At 49.7% G+C, this 16,407-nt stretch overlaps 1 protein-coding gene across 1 annotated transcript in view; it reads right to left on the minus strand.

The window, feature by feature from the left end:
- Window positions 1–16,407, minus strand: part of CRACDL (CRACD like) — a 68,809-nt gene that overhangs the window by 17,238 nt on the left and 35,164 nt on the right. Inside the window, exons 4-6 of the mRNA XM_052649571.1 lie at window positions 10,359–10,494; window positions 9,862–10,026; window positions 4,092–4,319 (exon numbers count right to left, since the gene is read on the minus strand). Of these exons, the coding sequence (XP_052505531.1) occupies window positions 4,092–4,319; window positions 9,862–10,026; window positions 10,359–10,494 (529 nt within the window). The remainder of the gene's footprint in view (window positions 1–4,091; window positions 4,320–9,861; window positions 10,027–10,358; window positions 10,495–16,407) is intronic.

Below are 16,407 nucleotides of genomic sequence, written 5' to 3' on the forward strand. Positions count from 1 at the left end.
GCGTTAGGACAAATATTAGGAAGCCTGTGGCCTCCCCATAGGGCTTCCCAGGTGGCCCAGTGGTAAAGAACCCAGCTGCCAATGCAGGAGACACGGGTTCCACTCCTGGGTCTGGAAGATGCCCTGGAGAAGGGAATGGCAACCCACTCCGGCATTCTTGCCTGGGAAATCCCATGGACAGAAAGTCCATGGTGTTGCAAAGAGCTGGACACGACTAAGCAACTAACACTTTCACTTTTCTTTCCATGTCCTCTTTGCACTTGGAGAACTGGAAGCTCAAAGAGGTCCCCGGTTCCGCCAGGACTGAGCTAATAGGTGGCTGAAGGGCAAAGCTGTTCCGTCTGACCCCCATGCTGCCCCAGAGCCCGTGTCCCATGTCAGTGCCCTCTCTCTCCAGGGCTGTACACTCATAGTGAAGGCAGGCTGGTTTGCCTAAAAGCCAGTTCATATCAGGTCCAACACAGTCAGTAGCAAACCCTCTGTTAGGACAAAGCCCAAACTTTTCAGCTAAATTTGAAGTCGTATATTCTTCCATTTTAAATTATTTCTCCCACTCCCTACTCAGGTCAAGCCAAGCCCCTGCCACTGTATGTGCCAGATTCTGGATCTGAGCGACTGGTCGGCTGGCTGCTCCCTGCTCACCTCCAGGGCTCCCCCAGGACCTCCAGAGCTATCCCCAATTTCACTCCTGAAGAAACCCGTGCCTGGTGTGGTGTGACAATAAGACATAGCCTTGGGCCTTCCCTTGTGGCTCAGACAGCAAAGAATCTGCCGGCAATGCAGGAGACCTGGGTCAGAAAGATCCCCTGGAGAAGGGAATGACTACCCACTCCAGCTTTCCTGCCTGGAATATCCCACAGACAGAGGAGCCCGGCAGGCTACAGTCCATGGGGTCACAAAGAGTCAGACACAGCTGAGAGACTAACACTCGTGCTAGTTTTCTTCCGAGAGGTCTCTGGAATCTACAGTTAGTCCACTTCCTCCCTGCTATCCACAAAGTCAATTCCTGCTCTTTTAGGAAGGAACGGAGATCAAGGTAATCAGGATCATTCAAAAGCAAATGTGAAAATGACCAAAAGGCCGAGAGCATTGATGCTGGTGTTTTCAACAAGACTTTAGACCTGTCTTTAGATTCTTCAAGCATCACCCTGGCTGCTGCACACGTGCAGTGACCTTCTGTCTTTTTAAGAAACACCCAGGGGACTGTCTGCAATAGGTTTTGGTTGTTATTTTAACACTTCCCAGCTGGCATCTGCTTGCTAACACAAGATAACCGGGGTGTTTGTGACGACACCAAAGCTAGCCATGCCATGATGCACAATCCTATTCCTCTGGTTTTGAAAAGAGGAACATGTGAAATTTCCAGAAGAATTTTCAAAGGTTTCAGGTTCCTAAGATGTTATTGGGGTGTCTCAGGTGGTGCTAGTGATAAAGAACCCACCTGCCAATGCAGGAGACATAAGAGATGTGGGTTCGATCCCTGGGTCGGGAAGATCCCCTGGAGGAGGGCTCGGCAACCCATCCCAGTATTCTTGCCTGGAGAATCCCCATGGACAGAGGAGCCTGGAGGGCTACAGTCCATAGCGTCACCAAGAGTCAGCCACGACTGAAGCAACTTAGCAAGCATGCAAGGTTTTACTTGTCTATTGTTACTGAGGGAAATCCTTGATGTGGAAATCCTTTAGGATATGGGTCATGTTTTAAAATGACTGGAACTCAGGCTAAGTCCACATAAAGTTGAGGAGCAGGCCTGGCTTGGGTACATCCAGCTTGAGCCACTGGCAGCTCCAAGGGGGTTACAGTGGGGGACCAGGAAGGAGGAAGCTGGCATGGACCCAACAGTGACACCAGTGACACCTCTGTGCAATCCAGAAAATACAGACACCTCCAAAAACGTCTGCTCCCAACCCAGAAAGGGGGCAAGATGTGCAGAAGGCGGAGTTTAAATCGAGGAATGACCGAGTTTATACAGACTGCCTAAATCAGTCTGTGTAAATCAGTAAATCAGCCTGAAATCTTCTTATCCTAAAAGATGGGATTCAAGAGCTAAGTCAAGTTGAAAAGTAAAGAAAGAGGAAGAGCTCTGCCCAGGGGACAGTAAGAGAGGATGATGCATTTTCACCCGGAGTACGAGCTGGGCTTCCTGCTGCCAAGTCCTGGGCGGGCACTGGCTGGCCACACACACACCCTTCCAGGGCAAAAGACATCCCCATGGGAAGGAAGCTCAGACCTGGGCCAGAGGGAGCTGGCTTTGCCTTGTCCTGTGGCTGCGCTCGGCATGAGGGTAGGCAGATTGGAGTCAGTGGGTCTTGCAAGTCCCAGTGGCACTGAGCCTTTAACTGGAGAGACACTGCACACAGAAGCATTTGCCCAAACACCTAGGTCCCCCCAGTCTGCAGGGGGGACAGGACAGGCCATTATCCCGAGGGTAACATGGCCTCCTTCTTTCTGCAGCGTTCTCTCTCTCAGAATTCAATCCTGCTGGCATGAGTTTAAAAAGCACCTTCCACAATTAAAGAATATGAAAATCCTACATTACTTCATGTAAACCTTTAGATGAGGAACAAAAGTTACTGTATGACTTGGGGTAAATTATAACATCTCTGAGTTCATTGCTATTACCTTTATTTAAAATCTAGTCTGTAAACCAATTATATCAAGTCTAGAATTTTGATTCTGGAACATAAATTATAAACCACTTCCATAATATAATAAGCAAGAGACAGACAGGGAGAAAAAAAAGGAAAGCGCCTTCCACATGCCCAGAAGAAAAGCCACTCTCTCCAGGGGGTCTCTGAAATCTGAGAGAACCCACCCACTGCCTCCAGCTGAAGTGTCCAGCTTGCCCTGGTACCTCATCAACACCTCATGGTCTTGTCCTGAGGGAAGGAGGAAGGGATATCAGTCTCTGAGTATCCCTTCCTTAGCCCTGTCATTCTGGGTGGCCAGGCTGGCCCCACACCCTGCTTCTCAGCTCATCTGGGGATGAGGCGTGGCAGTGGTGAGGGGGACAACTGTCCCGTGAACCTGATGCACTGCACGAGTGCACTCTCAGCTCCCGGGGGACCGGCTGATGCCTGCCCTGGGCAGCACATCCTTACAGGGCACCACTCCTCCGCCGCTAGGTGGGTCCTCACCCCAGGCAGTGTCCATTCTAGTTGTTCAGCTTCTTCCCGGTCGTTCACTCACACACGTTTGATCATTCATTCAGGCGTTCCACTAACACCCATGGGGATGGCATCTCTGTGACTAGAAGCTAGTAGCACAGTCTTCTCACAGAAAGTAAAAAAGTGCTAGTCGCTCAGTCATGCCCGACTCTGTGACCCCGTGGACTGAAGCCCGCCAGGCTCCTCTGTCCATGGAATTCTCCAGGCAAGAATACTGGAGTGGGCTGCCATTTCCTTCTCTAGGGGATCTTCCTGACCCAGGGATTGAATCCAGGTCTTCTGCATTGCAGGCAGAATCTTTACCATCTCAACCACCAGTGAAACCCAAGAGCCTCCATTGACAAAGGTCACATCTGTGTGTGGCCAGTGCCGTGGAGAAAGGGCCCACAGTGATTGGCAGGTGGGCTGCTTTCCACAGGATGCTCAGGGGGAACCTCATAGGGAGGACCTGGAAGCCCATCCCCTCAAGGGCTGAATAGGGGGTGTCCCAAGCAGGGGATACAACAGCAGGTCCTAAGGCCTGGGATGGGAGACAGCCTGGTGAGCTCCAAAAGAAGAAAGGAAGTCAAAACATGTTTGGTGAGAACAGGAAGAGGTAAACAGGCAGGGCCTGGTTGTGCCAGGCCTGCAGTGTGGACATCACACTGAAGGCAGTGCGAAGGAGGCGCCCCATGGCTCACAGCAGGCTCTTGGCACGCGTTGTAGAATGAATGACCAAACAAGTAAGTAAGTGCTTTTGTTAGGAGGGGCTTATCTGACTTACGTTGAAACCCCGAGCACCCCCAGCTTCTGGAGTCTGGTCATGGTCCCACAGGTCATAGGTCCCACAGGGGTAGGTGGTGGTTCAGAGGATGGGGACCCTACAGGGAAGGAGCCGGGTGTCTGGGTGCTTGGGGCCTGCCCACCCTGCCTCTGGCCAGTTACCGAGGACAGCCGCCTCATCTTGCTGGACCTCTGGTTGCGGGGCTTGACGAGGAGCTTGTGCTTGGCCGCAGAGTTGTCCAGGCAGGAGGAGAACTCTGGGGGGTAATCGAAGTCAGCCACGGGCACCATGCTGCTGTCCGAGGTCCTAGGGGAGGCGGAAGTTTCGCTCGCTTGCCTGGAGAAGAGCTGGTCTGGAGACTGCGGCCGGGATGAGGAAACCACACAGACCTTCAGGGGACAAGGAGCAGACAGGCCAAGCATCAGCCTCTTGACAGACAGCAAACAGCACAGCCAGCACATCAGCCTCCCCTTTCATCATGTTCATCTCTGGGCTCGGGGTTTGAAATGGTGGGTCAACCCTGCAGGCCCATCACTCATTTCCAAGAACCCGAGTCTGAGGTGCTCCATGAATGGGTAACTCTGCCTTCGCCCGCCCACAGCAGCTGCATAGGTGCTTCAGACAAGGAACTTTCTCCCATGAAACTGACCAGGCCAATTCCTCCGAGGGTGGGGTCAGGCTTGGCCCCATCTCTGAAAGTCATGGGCAAGGCCCAGGGGTGTGAAAAAAGAGAAAGAATACTCCAGTATTCTTGCCTGGAGAATCCCATGGACAGGGGAGCCTGGCGGGCTATAGTCCATGAGGTTGCAAAGAATCAGACATGACTAAGCAACTAACGCTTCTAACACTAGGTAACATCATGTTTAATTTTTTTCAGGAACCATCATACTGATTTCCATAGTGGCTACACTATTTTATATTTCCACTAACACTGCACAAGGGTATCAATGTCTGTATTCTCTCCACCAACATTTGTTATTTTCTGTTTTTTTTTTTAATAGTAGCTGTCATAATGGGTGTGAGGTGGTACAATGTTTACATTTTAACTCAAGATCTTAAGTTTATGCACCTCTATGATTTAGTCAATGGTCTTCTCAGGAATGAGGCAGCAACAGGACGATGTGGGTGGCCAGCGGCCTGCTAACATAATTATCTCCTACTGTCTGATGCCTTGAAATTAAAAGATGCCTCCTCCTTGGAAGAAAAGCTATGACCAACCTAGACAGCATATTAAAAAGCAGAGACATTACTTTGCCTGCAACAGTCTGTCTAGTCAAAGCTATGGTTTTTCCAGTAGTCATGTATGGATGTGAGAGTTGGAACATAAAGAAAGCTGAGTGCCAAAGAACTGATGCTTTTGAACTGTGGTGTTGGAGAAGACTCTTGAGGGTCCCTTGGACTGCAAGATCCAACCAGTCCATCCTAAAGGAGACCAGTCCTGGGTGTTCATTGGAAGGACTGATGCTGATCTGAAGCTGAAACTCCAATACTTTGGCCACCTGATGTGAAGAACTGACTCACTGGAAAAGACCCTGATGCTAGGAAAGGTTGAAGGTGGGAGGAGAAGGGGACAACAGTGGATGAGATGGTTGGATGGCATTACCAACTTGATGGACATGAGTTTGAGTAAGCTCCGGGAGTTGGTGATGGACATGGAAGCCTGGTGTGCTGCAGTCCATGGGGTCACAAAGGGTCAGACATGACTGAGTGACTGAACTGAACCGATCTGATGCAAGTACAAAGTTTATCCCTGTCGACTGGGAGAAGACAATTACTAAAATGAGGGGGTGGGACTTTCCTGGAAGGCCAGTGGTTTAAGACTCCAAGCTTCCACTGCAGGAGGCACGGGTTCAATCCCTGGTCGAGGAACTAAGATCCCACATGCTGTGCAGCCAAAAATTAAAAATAACAAAAACAAAACTATTTGTAAAAATAGATAAATAAAATGAGGAGGAGAGGAATCTAAGTGAACATAATCTCTTTTAGTTCTGTGGCTTTATCGATTCGAGTTCTTAGGGGAATAAAATAGGAAAAATTTTTAAATGAACCACAGGACTCATGGCCATGTCTCCCTCTATGCCCGTGGCCTTGACTCCCACCCAGTCGCTGATGCCTCGGGAAGTCACCTGCGACTGGACAGGTGATGTCTTCCCCAGGTAGTTCTCCTTAAAGTCATGGCAGGATGCGGCCATGTCACTCTGAGTCCATGTTAGAACCCTGTGCCCTTGTCTGGAGGGACAGTGATATCCACACTTGCTGAGATTTGGGTTTTCTTTCTTACTGTCTGGGACTCAAGAGAGCAAACAAGATGAACTGCTCTGCACATGGGGTGACTCCATGAGTGAGAATGATCCCCAGCAATGACGTGGGCCGGGGTCACCCCTCTGTAAACCTGAAGGGCCAACATTCCCTGCCTGCTCTTCATGGGGCTCCCGAGTGTGCACTGTCTGAGCAGATGGTCCACCCTGGCTCTGAGGTGGGTGTCTGGGAAGGAGCTGAACGTCTCTGACCCTGAACTTGGGCCTCTGTCCCCGAAAACCCACCTGCTGGCCACCACGGCTCGTCTTCCTGAAAGGGGACTGGGCCCTCGCCTCTGTCTGAGCTGTCATTCTGAGAGTCCTTGGGGCCCCTTCCTGATTAAGGAGAATCAAGCTCTGTCTCTGATCAGTGAGGCAACTACGTGAGCTGGGCTGAGATCCGGGAGAGGAGGAGAAGCTGACTTGTCTTTTTATCTGCGGGCTGGCAGCTTCTGGAGCTCATGTTTACACTGCTTGCTCCCAGTTCCCCAGTATTCCTGGAATCTGTGCTTCTGGATGATTCTGGAAGTGGAGCATTTAATAGGAGTCTAACAAGTTGCTCTTTGTTGGGGGACTGTGGATCAAAGCCCTGAGGAAGTAGCCTGGGGTTCAGAGGCTTCTGTGGGGTGACCCTGGGTGACAGCTGCTTCACCCTAACCATCCTCAAAAACAGGGGCCCTGACACTGAGGAAGGGGTGGAGTGTGGTGCGCGGGGAATAGGTCCCCACGTGGGGAGGCACAGAGCTGCCTGAGCCCACTCCGTTCTCCCCCAGGTCCCAGAGGCAACGGGCCAGGCTGCGGCCTCACCAGCAGTGATGGCTGTGCAGCCTTTGGCTGGCAGAGCTGAGCCGTCTCCCTTGCTCTCTTCCTCATCATCCAGAGCAAATGAGACCTGCCAGTCTGCCACCCTTGACCCCCTGTTTCTTACTTAATGGCAGGAAACCTAGACAAGGACCTCTTAGGTGTAATTTTACCTTAAACATCACTAAGCAAACATCATCCATTGTTACCTCACATGCTAGTGCAACTTAAAAATAATCCCATATATTTTCTGAAAAACCCATTCACCAGGAAATGTTATCTTGGCAGTGTCACCAAACACATTTTACTGAAGACCTTTTTTTCATAATAATCTGTCGAGCAAGTGGGCCTGTGTGAGATGTCACAACAGGAAAAGATCAAACAGCCCACAGTCCCATCCTTTTGGGGTTTATGGTTCCATTATATCAAATGCTGTGTGTTGTTTTCCCCTCTTGGTCGACTCACTGGGCCCTAAAAACTTTCAGGGCACAAAATATGGTCATTGCATCTTCAAAACCACAGTAATAAATATTTTATTTTTTTTAAGTCTTAAAGGCTCAAATTTTGGTTACCAATGATGCCAGTGAATGGGTCCTATTACCCAATTAAAAAAAAAAAAAAGAATGTCACCACGAAAGGAGGGATGTTGAAGACAAAGTCAGCCCTGCCCTGTATGAATGGCTCCTAGTCAGACTATGAAATTTGTGCATCATGGCACTTTATGGGTTTGAGGCTGGGTTCACACTTGAATCCTTAACAGATTTAGAAGCTACCAACTCTCCTATACTGTCTATCCCAGCTGACTGTCCCAGCTAAATGCAGAGAACCACATTGCTGGGAAAATCAGAGAACCATGGGATGGAGTGGAGGTGAGTCAGTCTATGGTGGTTCACGTTCCCCCACCACATGGTACAAACACAAAATCACATCCATTCCTGAGGCTCCGCCAATGAAGATGCCAAGATATGTGTGTTACCTGGTGATGACACCTTACACGGCCATCAGCCTGTCACCTTTCCCCTGCACCTAAAGGGTACAGGGTGAGCTTGGAGTCCAGGAAATGGGCCACACCTTCCTCTGTGTCTTCTCTGCTTTCTCGTCCAGCTGGGAAAGCAGGTGCGGGTGGCCCACTGCCCTCTGACCTGCTCGTGGAGCAAGCAGGGCAGAATTCTGGAAGGAGTCATTCTCTGGCCTGCTAGGTGGGAACCCCTGCCCTGGGTGTGTTCACACTTCAGCTATACCACAGCTCTTCCTCTGCCTTCTGAGAACCCACAGCCACACCCAAGTCAGGTAAATACTCCTTTTCCTGCTTTTGAACTCTGGTGCTGGAGAAGACTCTTGAGAGCCCCTTGGACTGCTAGGAGATCAAACCAATCAATCCTAAAGGAAATCAACCCTGAATATTCACAGGAAACACTGATGCTGAAGTTGCAGCTCCAAAACTTTGGCTACCTGATGTGAAGAACCGACTCACTGGAAAAGACCCTGATGCTGGGAAAGACTGAAGGCAGGAAGAGAAGCGGATGACAGAGGATGAGCTGGATGGCATCCTCGACTCAATGGACATGAGTCTGAGCAAACTCTGGGAGAGTGGAAGATAGGGAAGCCTGGTGTGCTGCAGTCCATGGGGTTGCAAAGAGTCAACATGATTGAGTGACTGAACAATAACAATCTGCCTTTGCAGGGGAACTTCTGAGCTTCCCAGCTGAACTGACTGCTGAAGCTATTTCAGAGCAGCACAGAATCTGCAGAAATCCCCCAAGGATGGCCCTTGACCAGGGCACTCGGACCCTCCGTGGGCACACAGGGCAGGGATGTGGCTCTAGATAACGGATGATGGCCCTGGTAATGCCAGCTCCACCCACCCCACCAGGAGGCTTGTCTACAAGGGGAAAATGGCCATGTGTTTGGTCACTTATGCATTCGTGTAACACCAGCAACATATATTTCATCACTCAGCCCGCCCTAGGGACTCAGGTGGTGGCAGTGTGAGCCGTGCTGTTTGTATACAAGGGAAAAAGGCTCAGTTCTTCCTCCTGGATTTCAAAGTGGATGGGGGGCTTCTGGGATCAGTTTCCCACCTTATGGGGTCAGAGACACCTCTCCTGCTTGTCAAACTTTCCCTGTTGCCCTGTCCCCCAGCGCCACATCTCACATTTCTAGCCCTAAACCAACAAGTTCTCAGAGTCCCAAAAGCAGACGCAGGAGCCTAGACTAAATCGGATGTGTTACCACTCGCTGCTTGTGTGCAGTCACTCAGTCGTGTCCAGCTCTTTGTGACCTCACGGACTGAAGCCTGCCAGGCTCCTCTGTCCATGGGATTTCCCAGGAAAGAATACCAGAGTGGGTTCCCATACCTTCTTCCAGGGGCTCTTTCAGATCCAGGGATCAAACTCGTGTCTCCTGCATTGGCAGGCAGATTCTTTACCACTGAGCCACCTGGGAAGCTCCCTTCTCCCTCCAGCCAAATATCATGAGGACAGAAAGCAGACTCAAACTGGTTTCCATTTTTAAATGGGATACCTGGTCTGGTCATCTGCTCAGACAGGAAAAAGGAGGTTGACTGCATCAGATCTACAACCACCATGGAAAATGTTCCCCAAACCGTATCCCTGAATGAGACTTGAATTTCTGCTCAAAGAATGAAAATAAATACAGCCCAAGGATGGACAGTGGGCTCCAGTGAGCTGGCTGGAACCCCTCCAGGCACACTGAGCGGGAGTCTTCACGGGAATCTTAGAGGAACCCACACAGGGGCCACCAGAGCCCGATGGCCCTGTGTGGAGGCAGGGGGAGGAGGCGGAGGGAGCCGGGTGGCGCAGGTGGCACTTGCCTTTATGGTAGTGCTGGAACCAATGTCATGAAGCAGGGACATCTCGGGGGGGCTCCTGGGCAGACCATCATCCTCAGAGCTCATGCCGGCATCATCTCCCCGCTTGATTGGAAGGCTCCCAGGAGGAGGCGGCGGCCCCATTTTCACATTACACTGTATTTTTAACTAGATTGGAATAAAGAACATTTGCTGTAGTTTTCATCAGTGACTTTTCTCCCCAAATTCCCCTGCTGTAATTCATTCATTCCGGAGGTATTTTTAACATCCTTGCCCAGGCCGGGGAGCTAAATAAACTCAGTGTCTGCCACCAGTTCCCCTGCTGTCATCTTGAAAGTGAGTGGTTATGAATGAGAAGGAGACAGGGCCCGTCTGTAACTAACTGGGCGAGTCTTGGGAGAGCTGTGACGTGCATTCGATTAGGCGTTAAAATATATCAAGGAAAAGCAGGTATCATTTTAAGACTTCCCAATGCATATCCGCTGCCCAGGAAAGTTTACCTGCAGAGCTTTAATCCGGTCACACACGTTTTCTTGGGAAAACACCCGCACCGGCCGAGGAGGGTCCTGCCCCGATTCGGGGATGAAAATACTGTCGTGGGAGAGGGCCCGGCTTCCCAGCGCGCCCCTCGAGTCCCTAGGAAGAAAGAGGCACTGCGACTATGGGTTTGGGCTCGGGATCAACCTACGGGTATGAGGGTAACGGCACACCCTCCAGCAACCGTCCAGCCGTATTTTGTTTGTAACTGCTCTGACTCAGCTCATTCCATCAAATACCACAGTCAACTATTAGAAGCTCTGCAGAGCTAGGAATTTTCCTGACATATCTGAAGGTGGTGTGAATTCTTTTCATTAAGGGGAAAACCGAGGTCTGATGAGGTGAGAGGTCCAGAACAGTAGGCCTGCAGAGAGGAAGGGCTGGCAGGGGGCCTGGGCTGGCTGGCAGGCTGTGAAGTGGGCTGTGCTGCACGCCCGGGGAGGGTCAGGTCATCCCCTGTGGGCGAGTATGCACTCCCCTGGGGGGCCGGAGGCCGTGTTTGCACAGGAGAATGAGGGCCTGCTGGACAGAGGCATCCTCACCATGTGGTCCAGGACATACACAACCACAAATTTGAAATGAGGATGGCGGGCTTCCCACGTGGCTCCCAGGTGGTAAAGAATCCGCCTGCCAATGCAGGAGACGCAGGTTCAGTCCCTGGGTTGGGAAGATAGCTTGGAGAAGGGAATGGCATCCCAATTTCTTGCCTGGAAAATCCCAAGGACAGAGGAGCCTGGTGGGTTAGAGCTCACGGGGTTTCAAAGAGTCAAGAGATGACTGGGTGACTAAGAGCAAAAGGACAGATCAGGGAGATCCTGCATGTCTCGCAGCAACTAAGCCCCTGTGCCACACTCCTGAGCAGTAGCTCCTGAGCCCAAGAGCCTGGAGCCTGTGCTCTGTGGCAAGAGAAGCCACCACAGTGAGAAGTGAGTGCCGCAACTCAAGAGGAGGCACCCCCCACCCCGCCGCCCCCGCCCTGCTCACTCCACACGACTAGAGTAAAAGCCTGGGCAGCAAGGAAGGCTGAGCACAGCCAAAAATAAATAAGTAAATAAATAATTTACGAACCGAAATTGCCAAGTGCAAAGCCACGCCCCCTCACTGCTGATAATGATACTAGTGCAACTCGGCCAGTGTGTAGGTGGCAGGCCCTTCGGGCGTCATTGGCGCAGCCCCTTCCCCAGCCCCAAGCTCCAGGCTCCAGTTGGAGACGGAACCCACAGGATGTTCACAAAACATCCTAAGAGGCTGTGGTAGTTCGTGTCAGATGTTCCTAGTAGCAGTGGCAACCTGAACAATAGGTGGAAGGAGGTGACTCAGACGAGACGAAGGAAGGAAAGCCTGGCCCGCAGACACTGCCATCTTCAGCACCAGCTGCCCCCGACCCTGCCCTGGGCATCCTGTCCCCTGGGAGACCCTGGGGACTCCTGGGTGTGCCCTTGCTCCCCACAGACCTAACTGTGCTGGTTAGTGATGTGAGACGCCTGGGCCCTGGGGCCCTGTGCTGTAGAGCTGCGATGCTTGCACCTGGGCACACGTCTTCGAGAGGAACAAAATACAAGGAAACGGTACAGACTGAAAATAACTGCATGCATGCGCAGCTGGGGCAAATTCTGGACAAAAGATACGGAGAGACCAGAAAACCCAACTGCTACTTTTGAAGAGAGGGAAGCAAAAGCAGGGGGCCGCGCATGTCCCTTGCACCCAGCACCACCTAAGCCACCCCTGTAGCCTGACCCCTGGACACACCTCTACCCTCACCCCAGATAAGGAACAAGTTCATCCTTCTCAATGAGCCAGCAAGCAAGAGAAATTATTGCTTCTTTTCATTTCCCCCTGTTTTAGCAGGGGCCCACGTAAAGCCTTGCCTGAATTGATTGTGCTAAGTTGCTCAGTCATATCGGACTCTTTGCGACCCTATGGACTGTAGCCCACCAGGCTCCTCTGTCCATGGGATTTCCCAGGCAAGAACACTGGAGTGGGTTGCTATTTCCTTCTCGAAGGGATCTTCCCGACCCAGGGATGGAACCCGCATCCCCTGCATCTCCTGCATTGGCGGCTGGGTTCTTTGCCACTAGCACCACCTGGGAAGCCCACTTCTATTGCTTAAGGAGGCCAAGAGCCCTGGTCAGCAACACTTCCAGCCACGGCAGTAAGAGTGTCAGTGGGGAACTTGGAGTTCCCAAGTGCCCGCACGTGTCTGGGAGAGAGTGAGGCCCAGTGAGGGAACCAGGAGGGCCCCTCTGCCAACAACTCTCGTCACAGAGGTCACATGCACACCTGGGGCTCCCTCCCGCAGTGGGCAGCCTGTGGCCATGCCCTCTGGAAACCATAACCACTGCCCAAACACCTCCGTGCTGCATGTAACTAGAATTTGAGACAGCGTGGAAATGCCCTGTGCCTGAGGCCACTGATGACAGCAGCGTTTAATACGCGCAAGAGGCTGGAGGCAGGCCACGTGTCCCCCAGCAGGTGGACGCCATGTAACAGACAACAGAGGCTCTGCAGGCGACCGGGGGGTGAGGCGCATCCTTGGGCACAGGCGACATCAGAGCCTACTGAGTGAAAGATAAACATGGAGCCGTGTTTAGGGTGGGTTAGCTCCGACTGGGAAAGGGCTGTGAACATATAGGAACATACGTGTGTTTGTGTGTATTTTTTAAAAGGTTTTTTGGTTTTGTTTTTTTAATACCTTGGCTGCACTGGGCAGCATGTGGGATCTTAATTCCCTGACCAGGGATTGCACGTGCATCCCCTATATTGGAAGCATGGAGTTGCAACCACTGGACCTCCAGGAAAGTTCCCATGTAAATTTTTTTAAAAATAAAAAATGGAGGATAAGGAACAAATGAATAAAAATACTCTCCTTGAAGGGGAAGGACAGAACAAGATGGGCAGACAGGGTGCCACAGTATTTACTTACAATTACAAGTTTGTCTTTGAAACTATGTAAACATTTGGCATAGTTAAAAGACAAAACCAAAAAAAAAGGAAAATCAATTGGTCTCTAAAACCAGAAAACAAACAAGTCTAATTTTATATCACGTTGTTGGCATAACCACACAGAGAAAAGAATGATTTCAAGAGACTTTTTACTTTTGACTCTATATCCGTAATAGGATACATTCTAAGACCAAAAAGCACAAAGACAGCAAATTGTAGTTCTTATATCAGTAGCAATGTTGATTTAAAAAAAACAACACAGAACAATCTTTATAGTATGTAATACCTCTGTGTGGGGAAGGGAGTAATAAACTTATTATATGATGAAGAAAATAATTTTGTTAGTCTCATTAAGAGCCAAGATTTCCAGTATTAGAGAAAAATGAATTCAAACAAAGATTTAAGGAAGTAAAATTTTTGTACAATTAAATCTGAACTGGAAATATCAGTGAATTAATGATTTATTATTTATTTTTCTCTCTTAAAAAGAAATATTTCCTGGCTATATCTACTGGAAAGGCTTAGAAGCAATGATAGCTGACCAGTCAATCCTAAAGGAAACCAACCCTGAATATTCATTGGAAGGACTGATGTTGAAGATGAAAATGGAGCAATACTTTGGCCACCTGATGCAAAGAGCCAACTCAGTGGAAAAGACCCTGATGCTGAAAAACACTGGGGGCAGGAGGAGAAGGGGGCAACAGAGGATGAGATGGGTGGATGGCATCACCGACTCAATGAACATGAGTTTGAGCAAACTCTGGGAGATGGTGAAGGACAGGGAGGTCTGATGTGCTGTAGTCCACGGGGTGGCAAAGAGTTGGACACGACTGAGTGACTGAACAACTAGCAATCATCACCTCTGGCAGGCAAACTGTGGTCTCCAAAAACCACTTTATGCTAAAGGAACCTGTGAGGAAATGGCTGATTACAGGTCTAGGGCAGGAAATGTGCAAAATAATCTAAAATTTCTCAACAGGCAAGAAAGAAAAGACCCCTTCAGAAACAAATGGAATGTCAAAACATCAAAAGAACAAGGAACTAATCTGAAGTGACCCTCAGTAGCATAAGATGGGACAATGTGAGCATAAAAATAAATAAGGATTGGGACTTCCCTGGTGATTCAGTGTAATTCTAAGTCTAATATTAGTAACTGATAGTCTCATATTGGGCTTCCCTGGTAGCTCAGCTGGTAAAGAATCTGCCTGCAATTCAGGAGACCTGGGTTTGATCCCTGGGTTGAGAAGATCCGCTGGAGGAGGATATGGCAACCCACTCCAGTATTCTTGCCTGGAGAATTTCCATGGACAGAGGAGCCTGGATTGACTGGTTGGATCTCCTTGCAGTCCAAGGGACTCTCAAGAGTCTTCTCCAACACCACAGTTCAGAACCATCAATTCTTCAGCGCTCAGCTTTATAGTCCAACTCTCACATCCACACATGACTACTGGAAAAACAATAGCTTTGACTAGATGGACCTTTGTTGGCAAAGTAACATCTCTGCTTTTAAATATGCTGTCTAGGTTGGTCATAACTTTCCTTTCAAGGAGTAAGCGTCTTTTAATTTCATGGCTGCAGTCACCATCTGCAGTGATTTTGGAGCCCAAGAAAATAAAGTCTCTCACTGTTTCCATTGTTTCCCCATCTATTTGCCATGAAGTGATGGGACCAGATGCCATGATCTTCATTTTCTGAATGTTGAGCTTTAAGCCAACTTTTTCACTCTCCTCTTTCACTTTCATCAAGAGGCTCTTTAGTTACTCTTCACTTTCTGCCATAAGGGTGGTGTCATCTGCATATCTGAGGTTATTGATATTTCTCCTGGCAATCTTGATTCCAGCTTGTGCTTCTTCCAGCCCAGTGATTCTCATGATGTACTCTGCATAGAAGTTAAACAAGCAGGGTGACAGTATACAGCCTTGATATACTCCTTTCCCAATTTGGAACCAGTCTGTTGTTCCATGTCCAGTTCTAACTGTTGCCTCTTGACCCGCATACAGATTTCTCAGGAGGTAGGTCAGGTGGTCTGGTATTCCCATCTCTTTAAGAATTTTCCAGTATCTGTTGTGATCCACACAGTCAAAGGCTTCGACGCAGTCAATAAAGCAAGAGTAGATAAGCACGGAGTGACCATCAGCAGGTGTAAAAACCACCAGATGAGGGTTGATGGAGGGATCAGATAAGAAAGAACCCCCGAGTCCACGACTCAGCCTAGGCATCACCAGAAGTGAGACAAGCAGAAAGCATGTGCCTGATGGTGTGATGGGGCAGTAAGTGCCAGCGCCATCGAATCCACCGCTAATCAAGTTTCTAGGTCCATCTACTACTCTACAAGAAATTCAGAGAATATAGGGATGAGATCAATCACACGAAAAGAAAACAGATGCAGATTGTGGGATAGTCTCCATCAGATCAGTGACATGAAACAAAGCCGGGGGTGGAGGGGGTGGTGAAGTAAAATTGCTACATCGGGTTGGCCAAAAAGTTGGTCAGGGTTTTCTATGGGGTCTTTTAAAAAAAAAATTTATTCACCTGGATACACCTGATCTTAGTTGCAGTATGCGTGATCTTTAGTTGCAGCATGCAAACTTGTAGCTGTAGCACGTGGGATCTAGTTCCCTGACCAGGAATCAAACCATGGCCTCCTGCATTCGGAGCTTAGAGTCTGAGCCACTGGACCACCACAGAGTCCCCTCTATAAGATCGTGAGGAAAACCTGAGCAAACTTTTTGGCCAAGCCAATAGATTAAGAGACTCAAGAAGCATAACCACGTAGACTCAATAAATGTGCATTAACTTTTCAAATCTACAGGGCTTCACGTGGTTTGCCAGCATCCATGCGCCTTGGCAAGTGGAACTTTTTTCTTTATAAGTTTGTTTTCTTTTATTCGGCTGTGCTGGGTCTTTGTTGCTGTATGTGGGCTCTCCCTGGTTGTGGAGAGCTCGGGCTATTCTCCAGTTGCGGTGCGCAGGCTTCTCATTGCAGCGGCTCCTCTTGTTGCGGAGCACAGGCTGCGGAGCACGCAGGCTTCAGCAGCTGCAGCTCCTGGGCTCTGAAGCACAGGCTCA

The sequence above is a fragment of the Budorcas taxicolor genome, chromosome 11, assembly GCF_023091745.1.
Source record: "Budorcas taxicolor isolate Tak-1 chromosome 11, Takin1.1, whole genome shotgun sequence".
NCBI lineage: Eukaryota > Metazoa > Chordata > Mammalia > Artiodactyla > Bovidae > Budorcas > Budorcas taxicolor.